The sequence below is a fragment of the Salmo trutta genome, chromosome 3 (assembly GCF_901001165.1).
Source record: "Salmo trutta chromosome 3, fSalTru1.1, whole genome shotgun sequence".
Lineage (NCBI taxonomy): Eukaryota > Metazoa > Chordata > Actinopteri > Salmoniformes > Salmonidae > Salmo > Salmo trutta.
The window spans coordinates 56,757,806-56,775,073 of NC_042959.1; the positions used below are offsets into that span (position 1 = coordinate 56,757,806).

The 17,268-nt window shown below is 40.8% G+C and overlaps 1 protein-coding gene across 2 annotated transcripts; it reads left to right on the forward strand.

The window, feature by feature from the left end:
• The first annotated feature begins 1,790 nt into the window (after positions 1-1,790).
• On the forward strand, positions 1,791-17,213 carry LOC115180206 (metaxin-1). 2 transcript variants are annotated; one of them, XM_029742110.1, is made up of 8 exons: positions 1,791-1,934; positions 10,831-10,900; positions 11,373-11,452; positions 12,303-12,395; positions 12,998-13,180; positions 15,421-15,497; positions 15,615-15,772; positions 15,898-17,213. In XM_029742110.1, exons 1-8 carry the CDS (start codon positions 1,839-1,841, stop codon positions 16,137-16,139), a joined length of 999 nt encoding a protein of 332 aa, XP_029597970.1. In that variant the 5' UTR covers positions 1,791-1,838; the 3' UTR covers positions 16,140-17,213. The 2 variants fall into 2 exon arrangements, with proteins under 2 accessions (XP_029597970.1, XP_029597979.1); XM_029742119.1 differs by having other exon boundaries at positions 15,901-17,213.
• Positions 17,214-17,268: the final 55 nt, after the last annotated feature.

The window sequence follows — 17,268 nt, forward strand, 5'->3', positions numbered from 1 at the left end:
ACAAACCCACAGATTTACATCATTTTAGCAGACGCTCTTACCCAAACACAGATGGTGTTTGACCTTAAGCTATTTGAAAGTGGAAATAATTGATGTATTATCTATTTATTTAACCTTTATTTAACTAGGCAAGTCAGTTAAGAACAAATTCTTATTTACAATTACAGCCTAGGAACAGTGGGTTAATTGCCTTGTTCAGGGGCAGAACGACAGATTTTTACCTTGTCAGTTTGGGGATTTGATCTAGCAACCTTTCGGTTATTGGCCCAACGCTCTAACCACTAGGCTACATGCCGCCCCAATCTATACAGTATTCATAGTCTGTATTATTAGTTTATAGTTCCCATACACACTAGCTGTAAATCAATCATTTGTATTGTAGGCTGTGCCGGTTTCCTTCACTTGACACATCATTATGTTGCAGTCACTGTCCAGCAGAAGGTAGTAAAGAGGTGTAACTTAGTTTCTGTTTAAATGCTCCCTGAGTAAGCAGAGGCCATTCAACCCTCCAGGTGCCATAGCAGTCCATAAACCAGAAACCTGGACATTTTGACTGCCATTGTAAAACATTGGAGTTTTAGAAACTGACCAGTATATAGACTGCTCTAAAATACTTTATCTAAGTCCCCTTTTTCTCTTCAAAAGATCAACCAGCTGCTTTCACATTAGACTTTCTTAAAGGAATTAATGTCAGATTGAGGGGTAAGTGTTGACACTGAGCATATATGTAGACTGTTTGATAATCAGTGTATAGGATCATGGGAGGAAAATTGAGGGGAATTGGGGAGAGGGGTTAACATTTCTCAATGTATGCAGGGACTAGATGTGGAACCATTGTAAGGAAGGAAGGAATGGTGATATTTGGCTCCTGCCCCCTTCCCCCGTCTTGATAGGAATGCGTGAACTCCTTTCCTCCTGCTCGGTTTGATGATGTCATGGCTTGTGCATGTCCCTTTGGCACGGGCTCTGCCAGCTGCTGAGCTGAGTTTGTTGCAAAACAGACACAGCATTATTTCCATGTTTAAGAGCTCCGTCGGGTGGGTTAAAACATTGCCTTTAGGTGGATCATTCTTCCCTGTCTTCTCCTTCTTTCAATGCTTACATTGTAGGTAGACCTGTTGACATTAATCTTTAGTGAGTGAAAGAAAGTAAAACAGAAGCATTTGATATAGATTATACAGTAGTTTCATTCATATTTTATATTCTGCCCTATGGATAGACAGATTGAGTTCAAAGTTCTTGTTACACTACCACTTGTAAGAACATATAGAGGTATGAATTATCCCTTGCGTGAGTTTCTTTCATTTTCCACAGATATCAAAAGTACAAAAGCCTCTTTAACTGTTGAAGTGAAATATTCCAGCATTAATCTTCCTCAAACATATATTAAAAAGCCATGTATTGGTTTAGAAGAACATCTGCTAAATCTATTCTGACATAGACACTGGAAACATTTTCCAGGTCAAAGTCCTGCTCCAAATATTTGGAAAAGACAGTCCGGAGAGTTGACCACAGTTTGTTGGACCAATTTGACCACTGTTTATAGAATAATTACAACATTCTGGTAAATATTGCACCACAAAAACATAGGGGGAGCGCATATGTTGATTTCTATTTTTAATGGCAAATGTTGTTCAAAGTTCCATTGTAATTGACAGAATATTGTTAATCATACATGATTTTGATATCAAAGGACTATCAATGGGCCGGGGTGGCTAGTTTCAAAAACGCCTAGACAGAACGTTCTTGAAGTCTGGAGTCTAGACAATAAATGTAAACGTTGTCAGTGGCAACGAGAGGTATCACTTCCGAGTGAAAGGTCGTTCAATTATTTCAAGATGGCTGTCCCCTCGCAGATGGCAACTTCTGAGCTGTACTGCTGGGAAGGCGATTGGGGTTTACCGTCTGTCGACACTGAGTGTTTAATTATATTGGTAAGATATCTATTATGATGTAATTCCAGAAATATCAATATTGCAAGATAGCACAGCTTGGCTGCCTTCATATTCAGTTGCAAGCTAATGTCAATGTTCATGACGTTAGCTTGGACATCACATCCCTTACTGACATGGCTATCTACTAGTTGTCTAGCTATTTGTCATAAACATTTCACCGTAACTAACGGTAACAGTAAGTACATTTACATGATAGTTAACGTTATATGGGCTGCTACCATGTAGTTACACTGCAAGGTGAACATTGTTACATTAGTATCTACGGCTGGCTAACTTATACCGCTTTCAGCATGCACTGGCAATTTGCAAATAAATCTCACAAGAATGTAGATAATCGAATGTACCTAGCTAACTAAATCAATGAAAACAAGCAGGTGTAGGTGAACAGCTGTAAGTACAGTAAACCTTCACTCTACCTGCCTGCGTGTGTGTGTCTCAGTGAAGGCTCCTCAGAGGAGGAAGGGGAGGGCCATCCTACTCAGTGAATTTCAGAAAAATACAAATAGTGAAACATATATAAAGTTATCCTTTTTAGATGATAAAACTATACTAAATATATTCACATGTCACCAAATGACTGATTAAAACAGTGTTTTGCAATGAAGTTCTACAGTAGCCTTAACGGCACCATATAGGGTAGCACCATGGTGTAGCCAGAGGACAGCTATTTTCCGTCCTCCTTTGGGTACATTGACTTCAATTTAAACCTTGGAGGCTCATGGTTTTCACTCACTTTCATAGACTTACACAGTAATTATAATGACTTCCGGAGGATGTTCTCCAACCTATCAGACCTCTTGCAGCATGAACTGACATGTTGTCCATCCAATCAAAGGATCAGAGAATTAATCTAGCACCGTAAGCATATGCTACAGCTAGCTAGCACTGCAGTCTATAACATTTGGTGAGTAGTTGACTTGGAGAGAAAGACAATAGTTTAACAGTTTTTTAAAAATGTATTTATTCAAAAATTAAGAAGTAGCAGAGAGAGCGAGGGGGAGCTAGCTATATATTTTTTGTTAGTTTATCTTTCACTTACTTAGCTAGCTAGCTAATGCAGCTAATTTAGCCTACTCAACAACCTGACTCAAACAGAGAGGAATGCTATTTTTATGTTAGCGAGCTAGCTAAGGCAATCCTAGTCAAGGTAAGCTTTCGGTTGTATTAATTTATTGCCACTGGAGCCCGTCGGTGCAACTGCTAAACTGCTTGCTGTTCACTGGACTGTGTGATTGTACACATGGATTGTGGGTTTACTAATGTGTTAGTTCTAGTACCTATGTTGACTATGACGTTAACTGATATGGGGACAACGATGTAGGCTGTGTAGCGGTTAGCGATTATGGTATGACGGTTTTGCTTGTAGAGTTTAAAAAAATATATATATATATATATATATATATTTATTTATTTATTTATATATATATATTTTTTTTTTTTTTTTTGCCTGGTCACAGACAGATGTTGTGTTGTGTACTGAAGTCCACAAGTGAAGGGAAAAGGAGAAAGGAGGAGACCGCGTAGATGCGAAAAGGATTTATTCAACGAGCATTGTGATGATGCTGTATGGGGCTGCTATGAAAATGAACTGTGTGTGCGGGTGATCAGGGGTGTAGTCATTCCGCCGATTTCTGTTGCAAAATGTTTCTTAAACGGAACGAAACGGGGATGGACCTACCGGAATTTGTCAAATAGAAACTGTTTGAACTAATGGTTAAACCCCAGATCAGGTAGATACAGGCAAGATTGTTCCAGGCGGTATTGAATGTGTCACTGTCTGTCACCTTGAGTACTCCAATTTGTCTCACAGCCTGCACCTACATTATACACTTTCATTTGTAGTCTAGGTTGTAGCAACGATGGGTATAGGGCACATTGTTGTATCAAGTAGTAGCCTAAACCTATCAATGTTACATTGAGCTGGGTGAATGGAATGGTAATGACAGTCATCCAATACGCTGTAATAGAAATGGCCATGCTCATAAAAAAGTCCTCCCTAATCCTAAACTGCACTGACCACCACTGGTGTGAGTGTTTTTGGTTTTACTATCCTTGTGGGGGAAAAAATGGCTATTTTAGTCTTAGTAATTAGGGTTGGGGTTAAGGTTAGGGAGTTGGGGAAAATAGGATTTTGAATGGGAATCAATTGTTTAGAAAGGAAAGGATCTAGTCAGTTGTACAACTGAATGCATTCAACTGACCCCACAAGGAGAGTAGAACGTGTGTGTGTCTGTGTGGCCATACAATATTCTGCAACACAGCTATAATAATAGCCCTAGATTCAGAAACAATGGCATTAGCAACTAGCTACGTGTTGTGACACCCAAAGAATCCTAATAATTATTAGGATCTGGACTGGACAGTTCATGACCTGTCATCTTGTAGGCTGTCCCTAACTACTGGTGCCAAATGTTTGAACATGTGATTGATTACCTGTCAATCATGAATTATGAACATTACAATCATAATCCATAAATTCAACATAGGAATGTAGCATAGCCTAACACATGATTAACCACACAGATCATGCAGGTGTTCGGCTACCCTCCCAAAGTTATAGCCCTAAAGTTGACAAATGAGGAGGAAGTAATGAAGGAATCTGTGCAGTGTGCAATCTTGGAAGACATCTGGAGCGAAGATAAGGCTATTCTTAAGGCTATTGTCTGCTGCCCTTTGTCTTACATGCACCACTCTATACACAGCTTTTAGGGGATATGGCTTTATTAGCTAACTCCAAGCCTCTTGCTACAATGCAGCAGAGGCAACTGTAACTGCCTTTAGCTCCCCCCCGCAGTTTCATACAGGAAATCCCAGGTATGTCCATCATGGTTCAGTTCTCATGGTACCCATGTATATAGTCGTGGCCAAAAGTTTTGAGAATGACACAAATATTAATTTCCACAAAGTTTGCTGCTTCAGTGTCTTTAGATATTTTTGTCAGATGTTACTATGGCATACTGAAGTATAATTACAAGCATTTCATAACTGTCAAAGGCTTTTATTGACAATTACATGAAGTTGATGCAAAGAGTCAATATTTGCAGTGTTGACCCTTCTTTTACAATACCTCTGCGATCTGCCCTGGCATGCTGTCAATTAAATTCTGGGCCACATCCTGACTGATGGCAGCCCATTCTTGCATAATCAATGCTTGGAGTTTGTCAGAATTTGTGGGTTTTTGTTTGTCTACCCGCCTCTTGAGAACTGACCACAAGGTCTCAATGGGATCAAGGTCTGGGGAGTTTCCTGGCCATGGACCCAAAATATCTATGTTTTGTTCCCCGAGCCACTTAGCTATCACTTTTGCCTTATAGCAAGGTGCTCCATCATGCTGGAAAAGGCATTGTTCGTCACCAAACTGTTCCTGGATGGTTGGGAGAAGTTGCTCTCGGAGGATGTGTTGGTACCATTCTTTATTCATGGCTGTGTTCTTAGGCAGAATTGTGAGTGAGCCCACTCCCTTGGCTGAAAAGCAACCCCACACATGAATGGTCTCAGGATGCTTTACTGTTTGCATGACACAGGACTGATGGTAGCGCTCACCTTGTCTTCTCCGGACAAGCTTTTTTCAGTTCATTTGCATGGCAAAGAGGGACCTTGCAATCAATTGCGATTCATCTGATCACTCTTCATAACATTCTGGAGTATATGCAAATTGACATCATCCAAACTGAGGCAGCAGACTTTGTGAAAATTAATATTTGTGTCATTCTCAAAACTTTTTGCCACAACTGTACAAACCCCAAAGATTGTGTTGTATGTGTCTGACTGTAAGCAGTGTTTTTGATTTAGCTGAACATTCCTCCAATGTAAAACCTAATAATGTTCCATTTGGTTTTCTCTTAATATAAAGCCACCCAAAACATCTAATGTATTACTGTAAACCACAATATTTCCATTGTGCATGTACAGTTAAATGACTGATGTGGTCACAAGCCATATATGACAGCTTATATTACCTTGCAGGCTTGATTAAACCAAATTTGAGCATCATTAACGACATTTTCCTCCCTGGCAAATTCTCAGACATTAAACCATTTTTTTTAATGTGTGTGTTTTGGACCCACATCTTACTGGAGGGAACAAGATGTCAAATGTGGGTCTGGAAAGTGACTTTCCTCCCCTGATACTTTTTTGGGTGGTTGGAAAATGCACATCTTGCTTGCTTTTAGTTTGTGTCTCAGTGTGGTCTCTGAAACCACAAAGTGGCTACTGAACTGGAGCCATGTTAGTGACACATCATACTCTTGGACAAACTCTTGTCTGGAAATTAGCAATTTCATTCAGAGTTTTCCAGGATGCCCCCCGGGTTTTCACTGCAACTGGGTAGATTTGTGTCTGGTGATGTGTCACATTCACAGACCTCATTCTTTCCATTAGTGAACTGGCAAAAAGTCACTGCATTTAGGCTAGAGGTCTGTACATTCCACCTATTAGGAAATTGCAAAAGTGAATAAGAGAACCTTCCAGATTTTTCTTTAAAAATGTTTATTTTTTAGTTATTTAAAAATTACAGCATTAGCATATCTACTTGATGGTTACTGCTGGATTAGTGTATGTTTATAGCGTATGTTATTGCCAATGGCTAGTCTAATTATCATAGTAAGCATAGTTAATTAGAAAATCATGTAAGAGATTGATGTTAGTAACAGACTGAGACTCAGATTTTTCACGTTAAAATATAGGTCAAACAAAAACAATGATTGCAAAGTTAAACAAACCATACAACTCTATGCATAGGGTCTACTTTTAACAATAAAAAAACACATTCACTTGAAGAACAGTGCAGATGCAAAGTTTGGCATACATTTTAAAGTGAAAAATCTGAATCTCAGCATCACTCTTTTACTGTGAAATTGCCCTTAGTCTAACCCTAATCTAGTGATACCCTTCCACTGGTAGTCTATTTGTAAAAAAAAAAAATCAGTAGTAGCCTACCATGTCTTTCTACTACAGGCAAGTGGCATTCATACATATCCAGAAAAGCAGTGTCTCTCTTTACATTCCTCAGATGAGAAGTGTGTTGCTCTGTTTTATTAAGCAATGATGGAAAAAAATGATTGGCAGTGCAATGTAGGCTAGCACTCAATTACGTGCACCTGTTTGTAGTCTCTCAGGCAGAGGAGAGGACGGTGGGGTCTGAATACTTATGTAAATAAGGTATTTTATTTTTTTATTTTTAATACATTTCTAAAGACCTGTATTCACTTTGTCATTATTGGGCGTTGTGTGTAGATTTATTTAATCCACTTTTGAATAAGGCTGTAACGTAACAAAATGTAGAAAAAGTGAAGGGGTCTGAATACTTTCCCGAATGCACTGTATAGTATATACACTGAGTTTACAAAACATTAAAAATGCCTTCCTAATATTGAGTTTCAGCCCTTTTGCCCTCAGAACAGTCTCAATTTGTCGGGGCATGGACTACAAGGTGTCAAGTGTTCCACAGGGATGCTGGCACATGTTGACTCCAATGCTTCCTACAGTTGTCAAGTTGGCTGGATGTCCTTTGGGTTGGGGACCATGATACATGGTATCTTGATACATTGGAAACTGTTGTGTGAAAAACCCAGCAGTGTTGCAGTTCATGACACTCTCAAACCAGTGAGCCTGGCACCTACTACCATACCCCATTCAAAGGCACTTAAATATTTTGTCTTGCCCATTCACCCTCTGAATGGCACACATACACAATTCATGTCTCAAGGCTTAAAAATCATTATTTCCCTTATCTCCTCCCCTTCACTGATTTTTAAATTGGATTTAACAGGTGACATCAATAAGGGATCGTAGCTTTCACCTGGATTCACCTGGTCAGTCTGTCATGGAAAGAGCATGTGTTCCTAATGTTTGTACACTCAATGTATATTCCATACCACTGTTCCTCAAAAAGTATCTTATGGTCTTTGGTCAAGTTGCTGATTTCTAAGTTTTGTTCAGTGTGGGTAAATTCATCTCATCTGTATGGCTTTGAGGAGCACCGGTGTCAATCATCTTTCCCTCTTATCATCTACTTCCATGATTGGAATCTGTCTTGTCAATAGTAGCGTAATGGATTCTATTTCATTACTTTAGAGTGCATTTGTTACCTGCATGGAACTGCGCATGATGATCCAGCTTTCACCTGGATTCACCTGGTCAGTCTGTCATGGAAAGAGCAGGTGTTCCTTATGTTTTGTGTGTGTGTGTTATGGTATGCAGTATGCACAATAATTCATTCTAGATAGGCCTTCACCTAGGCTACATATCTGTATAGACCTACCAATATATTAGTTATGTCTTTTAGACCTGTAGGGTAGGTATGAATTTTATTTTCATTCTAGCTAGTCTTCGGGTTTACAACCAAAGATAAAAAGTTGAGGAAGAATTTCCTAATAAAGTCGTAGCCATGATGTCAGCCTTTGATGTTTTTAATGACATTTTGGTTGGGTGACTTTGGCCAACGGCAGAGAAAACCCCAGCTTTTCTCCATTCTGCTCTCTTAACTTTCACTGGCTATTCCATTATTGAAGATCTCGTTCAGCCTTCTTGAATGAGTTTTTCAATCTGAAGTGATATCTGTCCTTCACAGTGGAGCACCAGGCCCAATGTTGATACTATTGCTGTACATTGTGCAATCTAAATAAGCCACGGTTGTGTACTGTACTTGACTTAATACAAATGTCTGCTTGTGATTGTGATATGATCAGTTTGTCATTATTGTGGGCAGACCCTAAATTACATGATTATATTTCTTCTCTGAGGTAAAAGGTATTGAATGACTGTATCTAAATTATTTGAGGTGTTATCGGTTTTGATGATTATAGGATACATTAAGGCCATTCTTAATGCCCTGGGGCCAGCCGACAGTGGGGTTTGTAAGTACTTGCGGACACTGTTGAAGGAATTACCTCTTCTTTTCCATGAGATTACGTCCCGTCATGCCTGTTTGCAAGCACAGTCAGGTCGATCTGTTCAACTCTGCCAAACCACATTTATAGGAATGTCATTTTATGTATGGCTATCTATCAGCCAGATACAATCATAAATGTTGCTGTGCGCATTTGCCTTGTCAATCTATAGTGCATTGTGTCTTTAGGCTACTTTGTATCAAGTCTGCTGCAATACAACAATTGCTTTGAGATCCATTGAAAGGCATATTAATGCAGTCGATAACTGTTTGCTTATTTCATTCTGGAATATAATTTTCCTTGTGAGTGCAGGACACAGTAAGCGGAAATGAAGGACCATTCCATGAATGGTGACCTGGGCCCAGATTGACACAACCTTAAGAAGAAATTTCTTCTTAACTGCCATTTTTTCCATAACTAGATTTATGAAGAAAGTCAAGCAAAGTTGCTATTCCTCAAAAATGTTATTGGAAATGTTTTTTCTCTATTTATTATGTTTCTTCCTTAAGCAAAAAGTTAAGAAGAAATTAGATTCTTGAAAATAAAGTTATTGGATTTGTTCTTAATTCCAAGATAGCTAAACCCTTGTCCTAAATTCTGGTGCAGTCAGAATAAGCTCATGAAAGCGATTGAACATGTTTAATTCACTCACAAACGTCGTCTGAAAGTTTCTGTATGGATTATTTTAAACCCAAGAACATGTTTTAGTAACAGTAATCTCAGTACGAATTATGCTAACATGATTGCCATTGCTAGCTAGATAGCTAGCTAAATTGGTTGCCTAGCAACTAACATCTTAAGAAGATTCATAAGAAGATATTTAAGAAGTTTGTAAGAGAATCATTACATCTTAAGATATTGTTGAGGAATTGCACTTACGAACTATCTTATGAATTTATTTTTTTTCTTAAAAAGCTTCTTAAGTTTTTGTGTAAGAAGTGTTTTGTGAATCTGGGCCTTGATCTTAGTTTGAGAATGTAGGCTATGTCTAGACACCTATTCTGTTTCTATTAGGCCTATTGAAGTTTCTCCTTCGCAAGCCTTTTTACTCTGGTCTTGTACTGCTTTCCTTCTACTTTTTCAATCTCCTTATAGGCTACTTATCTCTTCAGGAACAGTTTGTTCCATCACAACTTGCTCAGCTACCTGCCACTCCCTTCCCTTGCCTACGCACACGGCATGCTCCAGGGCTCTTTCAGGCAGGGCAGGCTCCACATCCTTTCTTCCATAATCTCCATCCGAACAGTCTAAAGCAAGAAATGCCCCTCTCCCATTGATAGAAATCAGTATTGTGTAATCTACATTGTTACATCTACAGGTGTTTATGTCCGTCCACAGTGATTAGGGACAGGTTTCTACAAATAATTCATTTGCTATTTTGCACCTGCGCAAAGTTTTTATTTATTTTTCATCATTTTCAGAAGGCTCAATGTCTCATTCCTAGTGTCAACCTTTAATTTCATCCTTTTTGTTGTTTTGGGTGTTTTATTTTTGGGGCTCCCGAGTGGCGCAGCGGTCTAAGGCACTGCATCTCAGTGCTAGAGGCGTCACTACAGATCCTGGTTCGATTCCAGGCTGTATCACAACCGGACGTAATTGGGAGTCCCATAGGGTGGCACACAATTGTCCCAGCGTCGCCCAGGTTAGGGTTTGGCCCAGGTAGGCCAGACTTTGCTGTGGTGCTAAAGGTTATGGAGTATATCCTGGTGTCCATGGTGTCTAGAGTTAGGCAGCCTATCCCACAATCATGTTGTTTATATGCTTGCTGTTTGTTTTTACATGTTGTGTATTGGGTCCTAATTGAACACCTTAATTGAGGTGTTCATGCCTCCCTCCCCCTCCCTTTATGTCAGTGGAATTATTTTGGGCCCAGCTTGGATGCTTCCTGGATGCTTTTTTTTCTTCATACAAGGCAGTGGAAACTAAGGCATGTCTGGCTCAACATGTTTTAGCTCAGCGTTAATCTGTTAATCATCTCCCTTCAGGCTTATGCAAAGTTTGCAGGCGCACCCCTCAAACTTCACAAGATCGGCAACCCCTGGAGAAGTCCCACTGGTAAGATGTCTTGTCTTTAGTTTTTAGTCTTTTTATATTGTTTTGTCTCAACTCGAGAAACATGGCTGCATTAATTTACTTCAGAACTAGGCATATTCTCCTATAATCAAAGGGAACACAGGGAGACTAAGAAATGGAATGGAAGGAAAATGTGCTATCTATAAAATGGGCAGAAAATATCTCCTTTTTACTTTGTTCTTGTTTGTTATTCCTTTCTCTTACTATATTATTTCTCCATCTGTATAGTATGTTTTTCTTCATTCTTACTTTCTTACTTTCCAGACTTAATGTCTTCCCTCTCTTCACCAATGGCATTCCTCTGCCTTTTCTCTCTTCTTCATCTCTAGATTTTCTCTCTATCCCACTCTCCTGTTCTCTCTCCATCGGTCTGTAATGGTCACATTAACAGTGGCTGTTAATGAGTGGTGTTGTGAGGTGCCCGTCTTTATGATGAATTTTCCTCCTTTGCTAGGCTCCCTGCCTGCCCTGAAGACCAGCGAGAATGGGAGCCTCTCTCGGCCCAGTGACATCATCATCCACCTCAGGAAACAGGTGACAGAGAGACCGCCTGCTCATGTACAGCACAGTCCTCTGCTTTGTCTGAAAGAGCTGCTCCATGCTCTGTTCCACACTTGCTTAAAGTGAATTATGATCCAATTTCCCATTGAAAAAGCAGTGTCTCCTATGATCTTTCCTCCCATCCCCCAAGCTCAATTAAATGCACACTTCAGCTAATGCCCAGATGGAACCCATTAGCCAAGATACTAACTGCCCCTGACTGGTAGGGGGGTTGTGAGCTACTGCAGTAGGGATGTTAGAAACCACAATGCAAAGCAGATTGATAAGTGCTGTTGTGGTGTCAATGTGAGCGAACAGGGAGGAAACCCTGGTGAGATCATCCCAAAGGATTGGACAGTAAAGGGGTAAGGATGGTGGGGTTTCCAGACAAACCTCCCAAAGTCAGCCCAAAACTGCTTATTTTACCCTCCAGAGCAAGGGAGGGAGAGGGAGGTAGAGAGAGAATCTCTAAGATGTCCAGTCATGTTGAGTTCTTCTTGACCCCAGCAGGCGCCATTTCAGACTGACTGCCCTGCAGTCATGAGGTTAGATAGAAAACACTTGACCCAGAACACCTAGACTGCCTGGAGTCCCATAAAGGCCTCCACATAGAGGTAGCTTTTCAGTTTTTTGAATGGGTTTCTGGAGAACATAGAAAGTGCTAATGGTGTAATCACGCCAAGGCGGCTCATGGTATTGTTCCAGAAGGGCTTTAAAAACTATTTTGAATACCTGACAACAGCAAGACTGGTTTAAGATGTTGTGGTCCGTGAATCCTGTCGCTGATGTTCGTGAAAGGTGATGAAACGCCTGAAGTGTGTTGTGATATGAACCTATCTTTCAGAAATACAATGCCGACTTCGACCTGTCTGCCAAAGAGGGAGCAGACACTCTGGCCTTCACCTCACTCCTGGAGGAAAAACTGATGCCAGCTCTGGTGAGGATCACAGTTACTCAGAGAGAACAAGACAGACAGGGAGGGGTCTGAAGGGAGTGATAGAGAGCATGTGTGTGGATAGAATGAGTGACGAGGTTGTAGAAGACATTTCTGCAAGAATGAGATGACGTGGAAGATGTCATTAGTTGTGCACTAGTGACTGGGTTGTGCCACATCACTCCGATTATGGCAAAAAGTTATTATCATTTTGTCATTTTATTTTGTCACATAACCGCTTACTGCGTTTTTGTCCTACTTAATCTCGCTTCTCTCTGTCTCGCTAGAAAGATTGTAGGTAATTATACCTGGTGCTTCATTGCGTCCTATAAAGAAATACCTCAAACATTGTTTCCTGTGCCAGCAGAACCGTGTCAACATGGAACAACCTGTGGCTTCCTGCAGCACTTTGAACTGGGATAAACAGCCACTGTGCTCTCAATGCCAAAATGTGTAGCTCAACTGCTGGATTTTGTGTCTGTTTGAAAAATCGGAATATCCTAAGGATTCTAATTCATAGTGACCACTATGTCATTACCTCTAGCTTGTAGAATCCCTTTTGCATCTCTTTCACACTTTTGTGCTTCTCTCTCTTTCTGGTCTAGGTCTATACTCGGTGGATTGACCCTAAGAACTATGTGGAGGTGACTCGGCGTTGGCACGCGGAGCACGCCCCATTCCCCCTGAACTTCTTCCTGCCCGGCAGCATTCAGCGCCAGCAGCTGCAGAGGCTGAGGCTGGTCAGGGGAGACGAAGAGTTGACGGCAGGGGAGGAGGTGGAGAAGGAGGTGAGTTGAGGGGGAGATGGAGGAGGTAGGGTAGGTACACCCAAAGGTAATTGTTGTTTTAATAGTCTTTCTAATCTTTCCAAAGAACATTTTATTATGGGGCCCTTTGCAATCAGTCAAGTATGGGGGGGGCATACTGTAATGGTACCATATCATTTATATTGTTTATACAGAATTCTTAATGTAAAAAATAGTACTGTGGTGATTTAAAAAAAGAAATGCTATGAAGGAAAAACCTTAGATACATATATTGTTGAGAAAGCATCACTCTGCAAAAATGTCACCTGATGCCAAAATATGCAGTTGGCACTCATGCATTGAGGAAGAAATCCATGCTGAAACACCTGTGAACAGTAAAAAGCAATAAACCATTTTTGAAATGAAAAAAGAGGTTCAAGACTATTTCCTGAGTGCCAACCACATGTTTTGAGTTCTTGTCCAGTTCCACCTTGTACAACACACATTTTAAATATACCACTGCTGTTAGCAAGTTAGACTACTACTTTTCATTAAAAACACCTACAAATTCCAGGTGTGTGAATTGGGATAGGTTATCAAAAAAAAAAGTGTGTGAATAGGGCCATTGGGGGTGTTACGTTGTGATTAAACCATGTGCTGAGAGAGCTGTGAACATTGGACTTGCCTCTGTAGCTGAGCTGACGCATGCTTCAGACATCATTGCTCCCTGTGATGATGTAATGGTTTATAGGCTTGCCATGGGAACTCGACTTGTTTCCCAAAGTGCTGGTCCAGGGCAAAGCTTTATCTACATGCATGGCTCAGGTCCAGGGTACCTTTTTTCAGTCTTATAATGGTTAAAGATCTGAATATGGATGCAGAAAGCTGACCCTAGACCAGTGTTTTGGTATAACCTCTTGCAGAAGTTCATTTAAGCAATAAGGCACAGGGGGGTGTGGTATATGGCCAATATACCACGGCTATGGGCTGTTCTTATCAGTGGCGGTTCTAGCTTGTATGGCTCCCTGGGTGAACCCCCCCTTCAGCACCGTTCTGCACTAACTGCAATTTTTATTCAGACTTTGGAACAACAAATAAATAATTGTAACGTTTAACGACTATATATATATATATATATATATATATATATATATATATATACACACACACACACACACACACACACACAAATAAGACTCTTAAATATCAAAAAGAAGTAACAAAGACGAATAGAAACAAATTATAGTATATAAATACAAATAAAAAAGAGAATTCAATTATTACACTATTACCTTATTCCTAACAAAAAACACACAAATAAAACTCAGGGCGCCCACTCCGACAAGGTTAATTGACCCACTGTCCCACACGGTGACATGATATCATTGACGTGATGGCAAATGAGCGATAGAAAACCGATCGCGCAAATGTCATCATTCGGAATATGACATTTTTGGTGCGGGCGCCCCATGCCCCCGGCAAGGTGCCGCCATGTGCAGCTGCCCATTTCGCCTATGCCTAAATCCGCCACTGGTTCTTATGCCCTACGCGGAGTGCCTGGACACAGCCCTTAGCCGTGGTTTATTGGCCATATAGCACAAACCCCCAAGGTGCCTTATTGCTATTATAAAATGGTTACCAATGTAATTAGAGCAGTAAAAATAAATGTTTTGTCATACATGTGGTATATGGTCTCATATACCACGGCTGTCAGCCAATCAGGTGTTTTTACGCTACTGCTACTCTCTGTTTATCAATAATGCTTAGTCACTTTAACTATACACTTATGTACATACTACCTCAATTGGGCCGACCAACCAGTGCTCTCGCACATTGGCTAACCGGGCTATCTGCATTGTGTCCCGCAACCCGCCAACCCCTCTTTTACGTTACTGCTACTCTATGTTCATCATATATGCATAGTCACTTTAACCATACTACCTCAATTAGCCTGACTAACCGGTGCCTGTATATAGCCTCGCTACTTTTATAGCCTCAATACTGTATATAGCCTGTCTTTTTACTGTTGTTTTTATTTCTTTACCTACCTATTGTTCACCTAATACCTTTTTTGCACTATTGGTTAGAGCCTGTAAGTAAGCATTTCACTGTAATGCTTACTTAATGAATACTGTTGTATTCGGCGCACGTGACAAATAAACTTTGATTTGATCAGAATTCAGGACTCGAACCACCCAGTTTCTAATAAGGAATATATCATGATTCAAAATTATGTGAGAATTTGGCCTGAGGTCGGTTTGTCAACACCTTTCTCTCTCCAGCTGTACCGCGACGCTATGGAGTGTATGAACCTTATCTCGCAGAGGCTGGGCTCAAACAAGTTCTTCTTCGGAGACTCGTAAGTCCACACAGAGAGGTTCTACTTCGACATTAAACTCGGAATTCAGCACCTCAACTTAATTCACTTGCATGGCATCCATATGTATCTCTAACTACATGACGCTGTTCCCTCCAGACCTTCATCTCTGGATGCTTTTGTCTTTGGCTACTTGGTGCCCATCCTGAAGATGAAACTGCCCAATGGAAGACTCCAGCAGCACCTCAAGTCACTGGACAACCTGAGCCACTTCTGCTCCAACATCCTGGCGCTCTACTTCCCCAGCGAGGGACGAGGTGTGGGACCACATAACATACTGTACATGCAGTATGACATTGTCTTCAATGATATCTATTATATAACTTGCTATTGTTGTTAACTTTTGAATTCCATGTCTCACACTTTTTCATTTTTTGTGCAGAAGGTATCAGTCGCAAGGTGTCCTCCCAGCCTGAAGGGGGTGACGCTGACAACGAGCCTGGTAAGAGGCGCAAGCAGCTGCTGTCGGTCCTGGTGGCCCTGGGCGCCATGTTGAGCTACGCCTTCCTCACCGGCATTGTGGCTATTCAACACGTCCAGCAGGAGGCACTAGACCACCGTTCCCCAGGTCTCAGGTCACTCTCCTCCCACGGGGAAGAGGAGGATGGGGAGGAGGAGGGCTGAGGATGGGGAGGAGGAGACGGCCGCAATTCAAAACTGATCTCCTGTCTCTATTCCTAATTCTTTGTTGACGCTCCCTCAGCAATCTGGAATGACTGGAGAGGTGTTAACCAATATGGCAGAAACTCCAGTTAGCCTTCTAGACTAGGTGGAACGTTTACTCTACTGCTGATGCCTCAACAATCCCTTCAGATCCTGGAGGAGGAGTCAATAGGCAGAAGGGGCAAGGGGTTGGTGTTTGATTGGGCCAAAGCCATAGAGTACGATGAAGAGGAGGAGCAGCACTGTGGGAATATACATTAAGATGCTTCAACATGCACCAAGAGTGCTTCGATGTCTTACTTGGAGAATGTTTGGGTGTTTTCTCTGCTTTATTTTGACTGCCATTGCACGATAATCATAGATCCAAATCATGATGTTGCTTTGCTTTTCTCAATCTCCTGATGCTTTATCTTATGCAACTTATTATACTTTCGTGTGTAAATTATATTATTAAGGGAACAAATCCCAGGTAGCATTCGGGAAAATTGAATTGTTACTGAATTCTTAGTAGCATTAGCACCTTTCTGAACACTTGCCAAAATAACCACAATCTCCACCACAGTAAACAGTGTGTGGGGTCTCTAGATGTTTAATAATAATAATTTCAACAGAGGAAATAAAGGGGTGACTTCTTGGTTTATATCCTTTTCATATTATTGCTTGTCAGGCTGAGAACTCTTTTCTAATTTTTTCACCTACCATGAACTTGAGGGCCAAGCCTGAAGTTTGGGGCATTTAAATGTTTCCGGGCCGATTCAAAATCTTGTGGAAATTGCCCTCCCCAGTGCAATTTGTGGTCAAACAATGTATGCATAATGTGTGCTATAGTGAAGACTGTGCTGGCCCTATTCCTGCATTGCAGCAAGTCAAAGCATCATTCAATAAAAGAAACGGGGAAGTTCAATAAATCACTTTAATGTTCCAATACATCAGCTCGCTGTGTAAAAGGCTTCTCCTGCTTTAGCATGCTAGGCTACTGTTGATCTCTTCAGCCATACAAGGTTACATTATTGTCTAATTCAGAATTGCAAGATGCTCATTGACTTTGTATTTTTCAATTTCTTAAAGGTAGCCTGTTGGAGATAAATTA

Excerpts from the sequence above, each read along its gene's own strand:
- LOC115180206 (XM_029742110.1), top strand. The coding sequence starts at position 1,839 with ATGGCTGTCCCCTCGCAGATGGCAACTTCTGAGCTGTACTGCTGGGAA. Across the intron at positions 1,935-10,830 it reads CTGAGTGTTTAATTATATTG|GCTTATGCAAAGTTTGCAGG; the intron begins GTAAGATATCTA and ends ATCTCCCTTCAG. Across the intron at positions 15,498-15,614 it reads AAGTTCTTCTTCGGAGACTC|ACCTTCATCTCTGGATGCTT; the intron begins GTAAGTCCACAC and ends TGTTCCCTCCAG.